Source organism: Scomber scombrus, chromosome 11 (genome assembly GCF_963691925.1).
Source record: "Scomber scombrus chromosome 11, fScoSco1.1, whole genome shotgun sequence".
In the NCBI taxonomy this organism is placed as follows: Eukaryota; Metazoa; Chordata; class Actinopteri; order Scombriformes; family Scombridae; genus Scomber; species Scomber scombrus.
The window spans coordinates 15652741-15666472 of NC_084980.1; the positions used below are offsets into that span (position 1 = coordinate 15652741).

General features: G+C 37.4%; 1 protein-coding gene and 4 non-coding genes across 5 annotated transcripts; 4 read left to right on the forward strand and 1 right to left on the reverse strand.

Annotated features, from left to right (window-relative positions):
- Nucleotides 1-1976: 1976 nt before the first annotated feature.
- On the forward strand, nucleotides 1977-2048 carry trnap-agg (transfer RNA proline (anticodon AGG)). The gene has a single exon. It is a non-coding gene; the product is annotated as a tRNA-Pro (tRNA).
- A 755-nt stretch (nucleotides 2049-2803) lies between these two features.
- On the reverse strand, nucleotides 2804-2875 carry trnaw-cca (transfer RNA tryptophan (anticodon CCA)). The gene has a single exon. It is a non-coding gene; the product is annotated as a tRNA-Trp (tRNA).
- A 327-nt stretch (nucleotides 2876-3202) lies between these two features.
- Nucleotides 3203-3276, forward strand: trnai-aau (transfer RNA isoleucine (anticodon AAU)). Its single transcript has one exon. It is a non-coding gene; the product is annotated as a tRNA-Ile (tRNA).
- A 720-nt stretch (nucleotides 3277-3996) lies between these two features.
- Nucleotides 3997-4068, forward strand: trnag-ucc (transfer RNA glycine (anticodon UCC)). The gene has a single exon. It is a non-coding gene; the product is annotated as a tRNA-Gly (tRNA).
- A 4757-nt stretch (nucleotides 4069-8825) lies between these two features.
- Nucleotides 8826-13485, forward strand: kncn (kinocilin). The gene is made up of 5 exons (XM_062429530.1): nucleotides 8826-8973; nucleotides 10974-11042; nucleotides 11211-11282; nucleotides 11912-12005; nucleotides 13189-13485. Exons 1-5 carry the CDS (start codon nucleotides 8826-8828, stop codon nucleotides 13262-13264), a joined length of 459 nt encoding a protein of 152 aa, XP_062285514.1. The 3' UTR covers nucleotides 13265-13485.
- Nucleotides 13486-13732: the final 247 nt, after the last annotated feature.

Sequence of the window (13732 nt, forward strand, 5' to 3'; positions counted from 1 at the left end):
TGAAATAAAGGTAAAATAAAATGAATAAAAATAAAATAATGTTACTAACTACTGACTAAGCCTTGGTAATAATAATATCCACACATTTCTCCCAACACATATACTGGCTTGGCAAGCCTCAGTTTGACTCGGTGCATCAGCCCAGCGCAGCAGGGATTTGCATCACTAACCAGACCAAGCAGGCAACTGCGCCAAAGCGCCTAAGGCCATAGAGGCTCTAAGACTTCTCTGATTTAATTTGTTTGATTTTCATGCACATGTATATTTTAAAGTGCCCAGTCAATATATACAACAGGCAGTGTGCCAAGAAGGCCCGTAGGATTATTTAAAACCTGAGCAACACCAAAAACAGACTGTTCCAGTTGCTACTGTCTGGCAAGCTGCACTGCAGCTTTTTCCAACAGACTACCATGCTAATGAACGGACACTGATGGCCTGAAGCCTGCCTGATGTCACACACACATACTACATACATAAGCACACACATATGTACATACACATATAATCTACAGTTTACATATAGATATTTACACATATATTATAAGTATGACACATGCACACCACACTTTACTTACATACATAAATACATGCACTCAAATGTTTTATACCCTTCTTGTTGTTTATACTCTTTTAGCTATTACTATTGCTTTTGCTTTTATTTCTTTTTTTCCTTGCTGCATTGTCGAGGAGCTGAAACTAAAGAATTTAACTCTCTTATACATGTGTAATGACATGCAACAATAAAGACACTTGAAACTTGAAAAGTAGGACATCTGAGTTTCCCAATGCAACTTGGAGGTTGAAGTGAAGGCTATTTACAAGTTGTACTTCAAGGTGAGAGTATACATACACTGTGCACAGAGGATGGGGTTCAGAGGGGGACAAAAAATAAGTTTTGCCCTGAGGCCCTCTAAGAAGTTGTGATGTCAGCCATAGCAGCAGTTACAAAACACAATGACGTCATAATCACAATACCCAACACTGACATTGTAGCTAGAGTACTGTGGTTGACTAGCCTCTGCCAGTTAGCTTAGCATTAGTCACAATGCCACAACATAGACAACTATATAAGACTACAATCACTGCTCAAATGTAAACCAGTCAGACTCAACCCAAAGTTAGTGGCAGATTAGCTATCTATGCTACCGCATTACTATCTGGTCACTTCAGGATCTTTACACTCTAACACTACATTAAAAATGACCCAGTCATTACAACAAGCCCTCATGTTTGGTATGGTTATCCTGAGACAGTGAAATGATATGGTTTTCTTGCTTATAAACTGAATAAATTAAGTATAGGCTACACTGTCCATGTCCAATACCCACCATGCATTTCTTTAAATCGGGACCCTGTATTGAACGTCTATTTGTTTGGGGGGGGGGGGGGGGGGGGGGGGGTATATTTGAGTATATTTTTAGACCAGTACTTTTACTTGTACTCAAGTAAAATTTCATCAAAGCAGTGGTACTTTTACTTGAGTAGAATATTTCATCAAAGCAGTGGTACTTTTATATATATATATATATATATATATATATATATATATATATATATATATATATATATATATATATATATATATGTCTATGGAGTTAGGTATAGACATACATATACATATATATTATATGTCTATGGAGTTAGGTATAGACATCTACATATATATAGATGTCTATAGAGTTAGGTTCATACTGTTAATGACGATGTAAGCGCTCATTTTCAAGACAGTTAACTAACAAAATGATTACATTATCTTTAACACCTGCAAGTCAATTGGTTTCTTGATAGGTTTTTCACAGCTGACATTTCACTTATTGTTAATTAAATCTCAACCAAGCATTTAAATTATTAAAAGTAATACTGAGTATTGAGTGGCAACTACTGTTCGATAATTAGGAAACTTCGTGATTTCTTAAACCAATTAGTCATGTCGATTACAATGTATTGGGAATTTTCTGTGGTACCAGGCTCCAGTAGGCTCGTTGGTCTAGGGGTATGATTCTCGCTTAGGGTGCGAGAGGTCCCGGGTTCAAATCCCGGACGAGCCCAATTTTTCCCCCCCCTCATGATTGTTGCTTTGCTCTTGGTTTCGTTCATTGACAGATCTAAGAACCACGCAGGTCGATGTAAAAACCAAGCAGGTCAATGTCCACACGTGATAAGTTTCAAGAGTTACCTCAGAGCTCAGACTCTACCCCCTTTAGGTTACCTGTACTAGTAGATCGTTATGTCTGTTTATTTTTAGGATGGTAAAGTAAAAGCAACGTGAATATGACATTAGTGCAAAAATACAAGAGATTAACATCCTGAGCAAACGATGGAAAAGTAATAAAAACATTAAAATGGTTTGCACAGAAAGCGTAGTATATGTTTATTTGTTATGTCTTTCATTAAGTGTCTTCCTCAAGTACATTTGAAATTAATTTGATTAGAAAATTAGATAAGCTTAAATTCTATCAAACATTTTGTTTTAGTCTTGAAGTTGTGCTCTTGCATAATATTTCATATAAACTAACGAAAATGGTTTACTGCTTATATATATAAGCAAATAAACAGTAGGCTTACAATCCATTTTAAGATAGTGACATTATAAGATCATACCATACCTTATCATACCATTTTTATTTTATTATTTATCTTGGCTTACAAAGTTGAGCAAATTAAAATGGAAAAAGCTTTAATAGCACCAGAGAACAATAAACTTATTTTAAAAAGTTTAAATATTTTTAGCATTAAAGCGAAGGACGGGATAAATTAGAGTTGGTAAAGCCTTAAAATAATGAATATAATTCTTGAAAAGGTATGACCCCGACGTGATTTGAACACGCAACCTTCTGATCTGGAGTCAGACGCGCTACCGTTGCGCCACGAGGTCCATGCTGAATTTGTCGTGGAGAGGCTATATAAACATAACCATCTATAGCCGTCTATGTTTATATTACATATAAAGACTGAGGAAAGAGACCAGAACACCATTAATGTTAGTAAAGATTGATGGTGTTTTTAAACAATGCATTGTATTATTTCAAACGTATAAATGTCAAAATAAGTAAATACTGATACGCCAAAAAGATCATTTCTAATCACTCTTAGGAGGAAGGCAATATAAGTAAACTACTGTCCACACCTTTACCTCCACAGCTAACCGGGAAAATGTCAGGCAGTGCGGTCTTTCCTAAAAGTCAGTGACAATAACAAACGTGGCCGGTTAGCTCAGTTGGTTAGAGCGTGGTGCTAATAACGCCAAGGTCGCGGGTTCGATCCCCGTACTGGCCAACTTATTTTGTGTGTTATTATACGGAGTCATAATAATATTTATATCGCCAATTCATTGTGTCGGCTATTTTGTTTACTTACCATGTGCGGCAAGCTAGATGGCAGCTATTGGTATTTTCTCCAACACGTGTAACCTTAACATACATTGTAGGTTTTATTATTATTACTGAACTCTGATATCTCATCAGCCTGAGATAACTTCTTACTGAACATATACAGTGACAATATGCAATACGCTGTTGCTTTTTGTCTGCTGTTTAGCTTGATTCTTTACTTATACTGTAGTATTTAATTTAAATATGAAGTGTTGTTCAATGTGGACTGGATGATGTGCTGATGTTATATAAATGCTTTCACAGCAGGAGAAAACATTTTTCCACGTTCTCTGATATTATGGTTAAACTGTTTCCTGCGATTACCGTAAAGTTCAAAATAACAATAAACTACAATTTCAGGGGCTAGTTGGATTGTCAGCCAGAGATGAGGATGTGGCGATGACATCATTGTTTTCCCCTATCTTGCCTTTTGTTAATCAGCTAGAAAAACACCCTTTTCTGAGCTTCTTGCAGAAAGAAAAGAAAGAAAGAAAGATTTGGATGGATGGGAAATCTATAGAAAATAAAGTAAAACGAAGCTCGAAACCCAGATTTCCCCTACCAAAACGGTAACAGACTGACCGGCCTGAAAACAAGGTAGGTAGGGGTCTCCGTTGTGTACATGGCGTTGGTGGTATAGTGGTTAGCATAGCTGCCTTCCAAGCAGTTGACCCGGGTTCGATTCCCGGCCAACGCATATGATTTTCTGTTTTATCTTTCTGATTTACACGTATTGTGTTTCAGCTATTCTGTTCCCCGTAATATTCTTCCTTTATAGATGCTAATAATGTATTGAAAATACTTCTTTAAAAACTGTGTTTACTCAGCATGTTTGCACATAGTGCAGAGAGAGAACATAGATATACATATGATTTAGATTAGATGAATTAGGAGTCAGCAGTAAAGTAAATAGTTTCAAGCACACACACAAATGATTGTATGTTATTATTTATGTGGGAATAATTAGCAAGTCATACCTGATCATTAACATATTGGGATACATTTCTGCAGCATTATTGAGATCTGAATTGTTTTTTTTCAGGATATATGTTAAATATGAAACTATTTCTTAATTTATGTTTCAAGTTATCTGGGTATCTTAATCACTATTCCTTTAGCAATTAAATCCCTCCTGACTCCCACATCCCATAAAAGGGCAAAGTGCGACTGACCTCAGGGAGTGATATGTACTTGACAAATATTTGTGGTTATTGCCTTATATGTAATGAGCCTGCGCTCAGCCTCCCACACTGTTAGCTCAAGGTTTGGTGGATGAGGGGAAACCAACCATTTAGCCAAGTCTGTTTCAATAGAAACATTTACAAAACTTGGCAACAATGCATCATTTGAACTCATTCAGAAAAGATATATAAGTATGTCTCTGGCCAAAACATTCATCTCAATAAGCATCCTGATGTCTGCATGATTTCCATCCCATATCACCTGCAGAAATCGGCTTGGGGGTTTACCAGGGGTCGCAAGATACATATAGGATGGGTGGCAAGATGGAAAGGAAGTCAGGAAAGGCTCAAACAACATACTGTCTCTGTAAAAGGGACATATTTGGTATTCTCCTTCGAAATACTGGATAGTTTACCTGATCGAGCCTGAAAACATTCAAATAACAATCTGAGAAGGTAGAAATTATTCTTTAAGGGCTCATGTAAATATAGCAGTATATTCTATAGTATATATACTATATACAGTAGTGTACATGTATTATAGTATATATCTTCTAATGTTTGTGGAAATCATCTAAACTCACAAATCACCCAGAACAGAGGTTAAAAAGATCTGCTTACTTTACTGCTTTAATTGAAAACTATCAGTCCAACCCAAGAGCGTTGTTCAGTATTGTGAGCCATGTCGTGGATCCTCCTCCAGGCCAGATATTTGATGAGAAATGTGATACATGTCTTTCATGCTTTATCCAGAAAGTCTCAATTAGTAGAAATTTCATTTCTCCCTCAGAATCTCCAAACACTGTTGAAAGCCCTGTGCAGTTTCCCTATGCTTATTAAATTCAATTTCTCCATCTTCACTGACTGATATGATAATCAAAATGAAACCTTCAACCTGTCCTTTAGGTATTCTTCCTGTAATATTTCTAAAGGACATTCTTATTATTGTTTTACTCTCTACTCTGCACATTTTAAACTGCTCTCTGTTGAAAGTTTCTGTGCCTCAATGTTTGAAAACTGTTGTTCAGCCACTTTTTAAAAAAAAAGATGTTTCTTGATTCTTCTGATCTTGATAATTTTAGGTCTATTTCTAAGCTTCCATTTTAAGCTCAGGTTTTATAAAAAGGTTGTAGCAGATTACCTGCTTGCATTTATTTGTGAAAATAATATTTTTGAGAATTTCCAATCAGAAAAAAACAGTAATTAAAGTGCTCTTCTTAAAGTCTTCAATGACTTATTGTTGGTGGCTGATCCTCCATTCTTGTTTTCCTGGACCTAAGCATAGCGACCGATACCGTTCACCGTGATATTCTCCTGGATTGTCCTGAGAACTTGGTTGGTATCAGTGACACTAATGGTTCAAGTCTTATCTAAAAGACAGACGTTTCTGTATTGATGTCACTGATTCTAGGGTGCCCAAAGGCTCAGTGGTAGGTCCAGTCCTCTTTTCCACTGATAAGCTCCCACTAGGCTACTGTGACCCTAAAATCAACTTTCAGAACAATGTCAACCAGCTAAACTGTCTGCATGACATCTAAAAGTGGATGTCACAAAATTTCCTGCAGCTAAACTCTGCTAAGACGGAGATATTAATTAGGTAATTAGGTCTAGATAGTGCAAACAGCCACATTTCAAACAGTCTTGGTTCACTATCTCATTCAATAACTCAGCATGGCAGACATTATGGTGTCATTTTTTATCAAAACCTTGGTCTAGATAAACATGTAAGGTGAAAGGTCACTGATGCTGGCTTCCCTTCACTGGATACCTGTTGCTTTTCGAGGCGATTTTAAGATTTTATTGATTCCTTACAAAGTCCAGAGAGGTGTTGCCCTAAGCTATCTATCAGATCTCTTATTGCCATGTTATCTCCCCGAGATCATTGTTTGTTCTTTTCTTATTGTTCAAGGTCCAGATTGACACAAAGATGATTAAGTCTTTATAGTCAGACCTCTTAGACTTTGGAACGATTTGCCTGATGATTTTTAAATGACTGTTAAAACCTTGTTTAAAATAGCTTTTGGTAATTTCACTGTATTTTATGGTACTAGTGCAGTACCCGTGCAAAATCTGTTTTGGTTTTTTTTTGTACTATATTGTTGGTTTGATATGTTTGAATGTTCATTGTTACAATTACACAACAAAAGTTCAGTTACATTTTTATTTGTGCATGGTAGAAAGCAAATACTGATACTGACAAAATTACATACAATAAATAGGCTAAATTAAACTACATGGTTTTATAACAATTTACAGTATATGACATATAGTGCAGTGTAGACAGTAGTATACGGTTAATCAAGTGGTATGGTTTACAGTAAGGATATGTGCAGTGTATTAACAGTAACATTATAAGAGCAGAATAAATATAGAGTATAAACAGTATAGACAGATATGTACAGATAAGTGCAGTGTAGTAACAGTAACAATTTAAGCAATTTTTGAGCAGTAGAATATGGGTATACATAAATGTAGTTACGGTATGAACATTTTGTAAATATAAATAGAATATTATGGGTGGTATGGGGTAATGCAAATGTGGGGGGGGCGGGGGGGACTCACAAACAGTCTCTGGTAGCCTATAAGCGACATCATGTTCTGTCTGCCACTTGTTGTCTGTAGCTGGTTGTACTTTGCAGGTGTGGGATTCTGAAACGTCCTTAAATTTGGGGACCATTAGGCTGATCGCTTGTTTCAATTTGAGACCTTGCAGTCGGAATTGTTGTTTGTTTATTCAAAGTCTAAAGACAGTCCAAAGTAGCCTGGGCTATTTCAAGTGTTTTCAGTTTCATCCATTTTTTTGAGGGTTTGAAGTGTATTTCCCATATTAGCTGCCTAAGCCTTATAGCCTCTCTAACTCTGGTCCTGCGCTGTGCTCAGTGTGCTGTGTGAGAGGGGGAGTGGCCAGCGGATAGAGCGGCAACAGCAAATGTTTGCTTATTTTAACGATATATTTATCTATAACTTCTACATTTCTTATCCAAACAACGTCAAACTTGGCACTGCACTTACTCGTGCCCGTAGCAAGACACCTGTCGCGTTTGAAATCAATCAGATGAACGGTTCGAGAGATATGCGAATAACAGACCGACAGACAGACAGACAGACGTTCCTGTCATTTATAGATAGATTTTGCTAATTTTACTCATAGACTGTATATGTGAAATTTTACTCTATTCTTGTTTTTATAATGTGATTAGTTTTTATGGCTTTTAGGTTTTTTTAAAATTCTATTTGTATTTTAAATGTGTTCTGTTTTCATTGCAAAACAGTGTTTTGTAAAGTGCTATATAAAAAAAAAATGTTTTAAAAATGATATAGCCTTTGACTAAAGTATACATTGATTTGTTTTAAAGGGTCACAAGCCACAAAAGTTTGTAACTACATCCTTAATACCTTTGCACACACACACACACACACACACACGCACACACTACCTGCACTGGTTAAAAATTGATCCAAACTAGCGTCTCTTGCGAAAGATGGAGGGAGTTTACTTGTTGAACAGGAAACATGTCACTGTCTCTCTTCTACCCAGTAACTTCATTTGTTATCCTATTCACTGGTGTTAATCCTGCTTACCCTCTTTTCCCCTCTGTTGCCATGGATATGCTATTCCTATGGCAACTGCAGGCCTTTGTGGATGGCCTTGGGCCCCCACCGCAGAGGACTCTCTGAACCTTTCGTTACACATTCCCTTCAAGATCACAGACAAATCACACAAGTAGCACGTACTCTAAATCTGTCTCTTAACTGTCGCCCTTTCTTCCTTGCTCTGCCCCCCCTCTTCTAGTCGCACGACTTACTTTTCAATCCTTGATGCACTGCACGTGACTAAGACTGGCACATAGCTGTTTGGTGTTTTAGCGTTCATTTTTGGTCAATGACACTCCAGGCATTCACTGGGTACGTGATACTGAACGCCAGTGGCAGTAGAAAGAGGACTGTGATCAGATTTGTAGCACATGTATCACTGTCATAAGAGTCAGCGCACACAAGCTTTCTAATGTTCTGCGGCAATGGAAACCAGATCTTCATCTTTAAAGATGCATGAGACTTCTTGAGCCATAGAGAATAGAGATGTAGGCCCCGCCAGAGAAAGTGTTTCACTGTTAGAGAGTTAAAAAAAAAGGAGGGGTGAGGTGAGGTGAGGCAGATACAGATGAGAATAAAGTTGCTTGTAGCAGCGAGGGCCCAAGTTGAAGCAGAGTACAGTGTCGGGACTGTTCACTGTGAGTGTGTGTAGGGCAGGTGGGGGGCCTCCACCTGCTGAATGAACACCATCAGCGTTGGGGAGTACCATGGGCTACGGGTGGGCTCGGCCCTGCTCGGCATTGTGGCGGGCTGCATCATCATTGGGGTGTCCAGGGAGTGTGATGCTGATGCTGTAGGAGGCATCTTCCTGGGAGCGGGGGGCCTCGGTGAGTGTGTGACTCTTTTTAGGAACACTGACCCACTAGTGGGAAAGTTATTTAACTGCTAAAAGTTATTCAAAATTAGCTTTTTGCTTTGAACCTCTAATCTCTAATTTTTGTAGTGATTCACATTGAGTATTGATGGAAGATTTGTTACTGTGATAAGGGATTAACTCTAATGTGGCTGGAGTCCTGATAGTTTTTTTGTTTTTTTCACATTGATACTATATGACTTTTCTTGATTTTATAAGAATTGCCTTTTAACATATTTTTTAACTGATGAAATGTTTTAGGAGGTCACTACAGAAAATGCCAAATTACTTCTGTTTCAGGTCTCATTATACACTCGTCGGACACTTCATTAGGTACACCTGTCCAATACAGAGCTGTTGTATTGGATTGCATTAGATTGCACAGGTGAACCTAATGAAGTGGGCAAGGAATGTTTAACATAATAATACTATCAACTAACATGGAGATGCACCTATAATTATAGTATATTTACTTAAAAAAGGAATATATATCTACACAGTGTCAGTTAAAGTTTGGACAAACCATCCCATTCACTTGAATTAGAAAGTGTGTTCGATTATATGACTCTGTGTTCATTCACACAGCACATATCATTTATAGGCAATGCTGAACTTTCATCAAATGTGCAAGTCAGTACAGTATGTGGCAAAAGGAAGAGTTGCTGCACCAATACTTCAATATTTGACATCAAAGAGAACTTCTTCGACAAAAAAAACCCACATACAGCAGTGTGGTCTGTGAGACAGCAAAAGTTTAAAAAAAAAAAAAAAAAAAAGAAACATCTCAGAGTTTTGTCTGGTACATGGAGGACATCCTCATGTATGACAGGCCAACTGACAAATATATGTTAAAAACTGAGATGAAAGATCTGCAGCTTGTGGCATTTTCCATCCACCCAACTTGTAAAACACACCATGTGATCATTTGAGACAACAGTGTAACTGGAACCAACTGATATCCAGAGGAGTTGCACCGCCGAGATAAAGGAGCATCTTAACCGCTTTCCTGGAGAGTTAAGAGTAAAGGCCAGGGCTTTTGATCTGACATCAGCGTGCATAGTTAATGTGAAACACATTCTCTCTGATGATTTGATAAGCTTTTAATAATTAATTTGCCTTTCTGTCTACATCTAAATGCACCTAAATCAAAACTGAGCACAGCAGCTTGATAAAACGTTCACCCCAGCAGCACTGGTGCAGCTAAGCAGCATCTAATTATGTGTTTGGGGCTTATGTGCCATGATGCCTCCTCCGACACATAGGCTGACTAATGAGTATGAACAGAGTGTTCTCGGCTGAATCTTGTCACTCCTTCTGCAGTTTCATGACATTTTAAGCACGGACATGCATCACAGCCACCCTCAGGACCAGCCGGGGTTTAATGCCAGCTCTTCTGGCTTATAAGGGAAATCAATAACTGTTGAATTGGAGCGGGGTGCCACTGAGAGGCGCACAAGCCCTGTGGTTCAGATATTACTTTATATTTCAAGTTGAACAGGAAGAAACATCACAAGCTGCATCTGGTACACTAAAAATAATCTGAAGGCTGCGTCAGGATGATTACAGCAAGATTAGGAAAGAAATACATCAAATAATGAAGGTTATTGTAGTTTGTAATGTCTGTATGGGAGCCTCAGGGGAAACGGAAAGATAGTTTCATACCTGCTGGTGTGGCATATGTGGCACTTTAACAATGAACAAATGAAATTAGCAGATTGTGTTTAGATGTATGCATTTATAACAGAAACATTTGATATCCCATTAATGAGATTTAAAGCCCACTGTATGCAGAGTTTTCCTGTTTTTAAAGAATAAATGCAATTATTTTATCCTTTACAAGCCAAGATTGTGACTACAATTTACACTCTAGCTCTAGAAGCTCCTTGTTAATTCAGCCAATAGTGATAAGGGCACTATAGTAAAAATAGTGTTACTTAATCATTCAACAAATTAATTATGCTTTCTGCTTCCCAGGCCTGCTCATATCGATCTACCCCTTCATTAAAGCCTGGCTTAACATCAACAACATTCTTCCATCCGTTGGTAAGTTGTGTAATATTTCTATATTAATTATTCAACCTCAAAAATTTGAAGAGTTGTAAATTCACTTTAAAATCTCCTTGCTTCATCGCTTGTGCAGCACTTACTGAAAGACAATAATATCGAAGATTTTAGCTCTGAACATTTTTATAACAGTATTTACTGTCAAAGGAAACGTCAGAGTGCACCCAACACCTGCCAATACAGCTCCTGAACAACCAATAGAGTCACTAAAAAGAGAAGGTGAGTGTTCCAACCGAAAAGAAACTAATCACATGTAACTGTCACACAACCAATATTAAATATTGCAGATCCAATAATAAATTTACTACTTGATACTGAGCCTTCAGATCCATGCCATGTTGTTGATAACTAATATGACACCAGTCTGTGCACTGGAGAGCTAATGGTTAACGGCAGTGAGTTAGATGTTGATTCTAGGTGGTGTTTGGGGAGCGTCAGCCATCTCTCTAATATCTCATGTGCTGTGATAAAAAAAAAAAGAAGAAGCCTGCTCTCTCCTTTCATAAACACTTTTTCCTTACTCAGATGGAAAACATAATGAGATCAAGCAAAGATGTAAGAGAAAGAAGAACCGCTTTGCAGAGAGAATCAGACTGAAATTTTACAAGGCGACATAAGCATGCAACATTTTATATGAACTGCAATTCATCAAAGTAAAATATAAATGTTAAAATCATACATCAGAAGTAACTATTTAACTCTACCATAATGTCAGATTGCCCATTTTGCCCATTTTGCAGGTATTGTTTTCTCTCTCGCCAGCCTTCTTAGTAAGATAAAGTTTGCAAATTTTCACAGACTAGCGATACATGTCATGTTATACGGTGTGTTTCCTGTGGTCTCTGCAGGGACTCAGAGTCAACTAAATCTGGAGCGCTCTAAAAGTCGAATGGGAACCTGTGTGGAGGGGGGACCGATGGCTGAGACCAACCCAGATGAGGGGTACGGGACAAACCCTTTTGTCTGCTAATTATGACGTGAAATTACAAGAGCCGATCATGGTGTGACATTCATTACAATACATGTCCCATCTGTAGTCAGACTTTACTTTTTCCAGTATATAAACAGCAGCATGATGATGAAAGTATGTTTGTGCCTAAATCCAGCTAAAATTCTTGTGAGTGGTCAAAGATGAACTCTAACCCATACACTTGTTCTATGCTCTGTGTGGACAAAATTATTTATCCCCTAATATAAATGGCATTATGTTTATTAAGTCATGCTATAATGACAGGAAAATTGTCTTGACTTTGCAACTCTGCATCTGCTACACTTTGTTAGTTTGTAGTTGATGATATCAAGTAAATCATAAACGTATTATTTTTGCAATGGATATTCTTTTATCATAACAACGTTGTCAATAGAACAGTCACCCAGATACCTTACATAAGAGCTTTTTGTTGCTTGTCCAAGTCATTTTCAAGAGAAAGAGGCGACTTTGACAAATACACATTACAAAGTACGGTATGACCATATATTCATAGTCAAACAATCACTTTAGATGTTGTTGCTATGGTAAACCAGATTTCATATATGCTTCAATTATGTCCGGTTATATCATTCATCAAACACGTGTTGACCAATGTGACACCAAACATCCACATAAAGTACAAACAGTATATCTCGAGCCCCTAACGAAGCATTTTCACAAACCCTTAAGTGTCTTTTTTAGATGCGCAATACTGATAAACAATTAAGGTCACGTTTATCATTATTTTTATGCCAAGCTTAATTTTCATAGTGATTTCATCAGCCTGAATAGTGACCCAGAGCAGAGCATAAAATGTGCGAGACAACTGTGATAAATTGTCAAAAAAGTATTTACTAGTGATTTGCAGATTTTGAAAAAGCTCAACCTGACAGTCTAAGCCAGGCAGTGATTTCTCATCTTTTTGGGTTGCAAACCCCTTGAAATGTATCAATGTCTTCTTGTAACCCTTTGTCACCAATTGCATGTATCAATGAGTTCTGTTTTCTTGTTGTTTTGTTCAAATAATTTTTAGACTGCTATAGGTTAGATGGTCTAGTAATACAAAGTAAAGACTGGAGGAAAGTAAACAGAACTTTTGTGTTGCAGAAAAAAAGGCTGATATGCTCACTTGAGTAATGCTTTGGTTGTTTGCAGGACTTCTTCAGACATGCCAGATGTCTTATCAAGACAAAAACTTAAGCAGTCGCCCTCTGATGAAGACCTGCCATGAAGTCATCAGAGCCCCAAACCTACCTTGTGTGTTCTTCATTTTGCTTATTTCAACTGAGGGATAGAATATGTAGATTTTGGCCTAATGTGATTGTTTCTTATTCATTATTTGATGTTGTAGAGATGTTGTTTAGGCAGAGTCTGGCCTGTTTAAATTATATTAGATTAGATCAACTTTATTGTCCCAAGGACATTTGTCTTGGGCTAAAAGTGCCAGGTGTAACTGCACATATACAACAATACATAATAAGCACAGCAAAACAAAACATACATGACAACACAAAATCCCAAAAAGTGCTTCAAAGTGCTTCAAAGTGTAGCATATTGCACTGAATAATATTGCACAAGATCATGTGATGTACTGCACAAGAAAGGAACAGAGTAAAAACAATAAAATGGATAAAACTATGACAATCTAAGAGCAGGGGGTAATAAGTACTAGTTAAAATGGGTCAAAAAACCAAGGTAA

Bases quoted from the DNA above. Each gene is read 5' to 3' on its own strand.
- kncn (XM_062429530.1), top strand. From the start codon at position 8,826: ATGAACACCATCAGCGTTGGGGAGTACCATGGGCTACGGGTGGGCTCG. The intron at 11,043-11,210 runs GTAAGTTGTGTA...TTACTGTCAAAG, and splicing joins CAACATTCTTCCATCCGTTG to GAAACGTCAGAGTGCACCCA. The intron at 11,283-11,911 runs GTGAGTGTTCCA...TGGTCTCTGCAG, and splicing joins AGAGTCACTAAAAAGAGAAG to GGACTCAGAGTCAACTAAAT.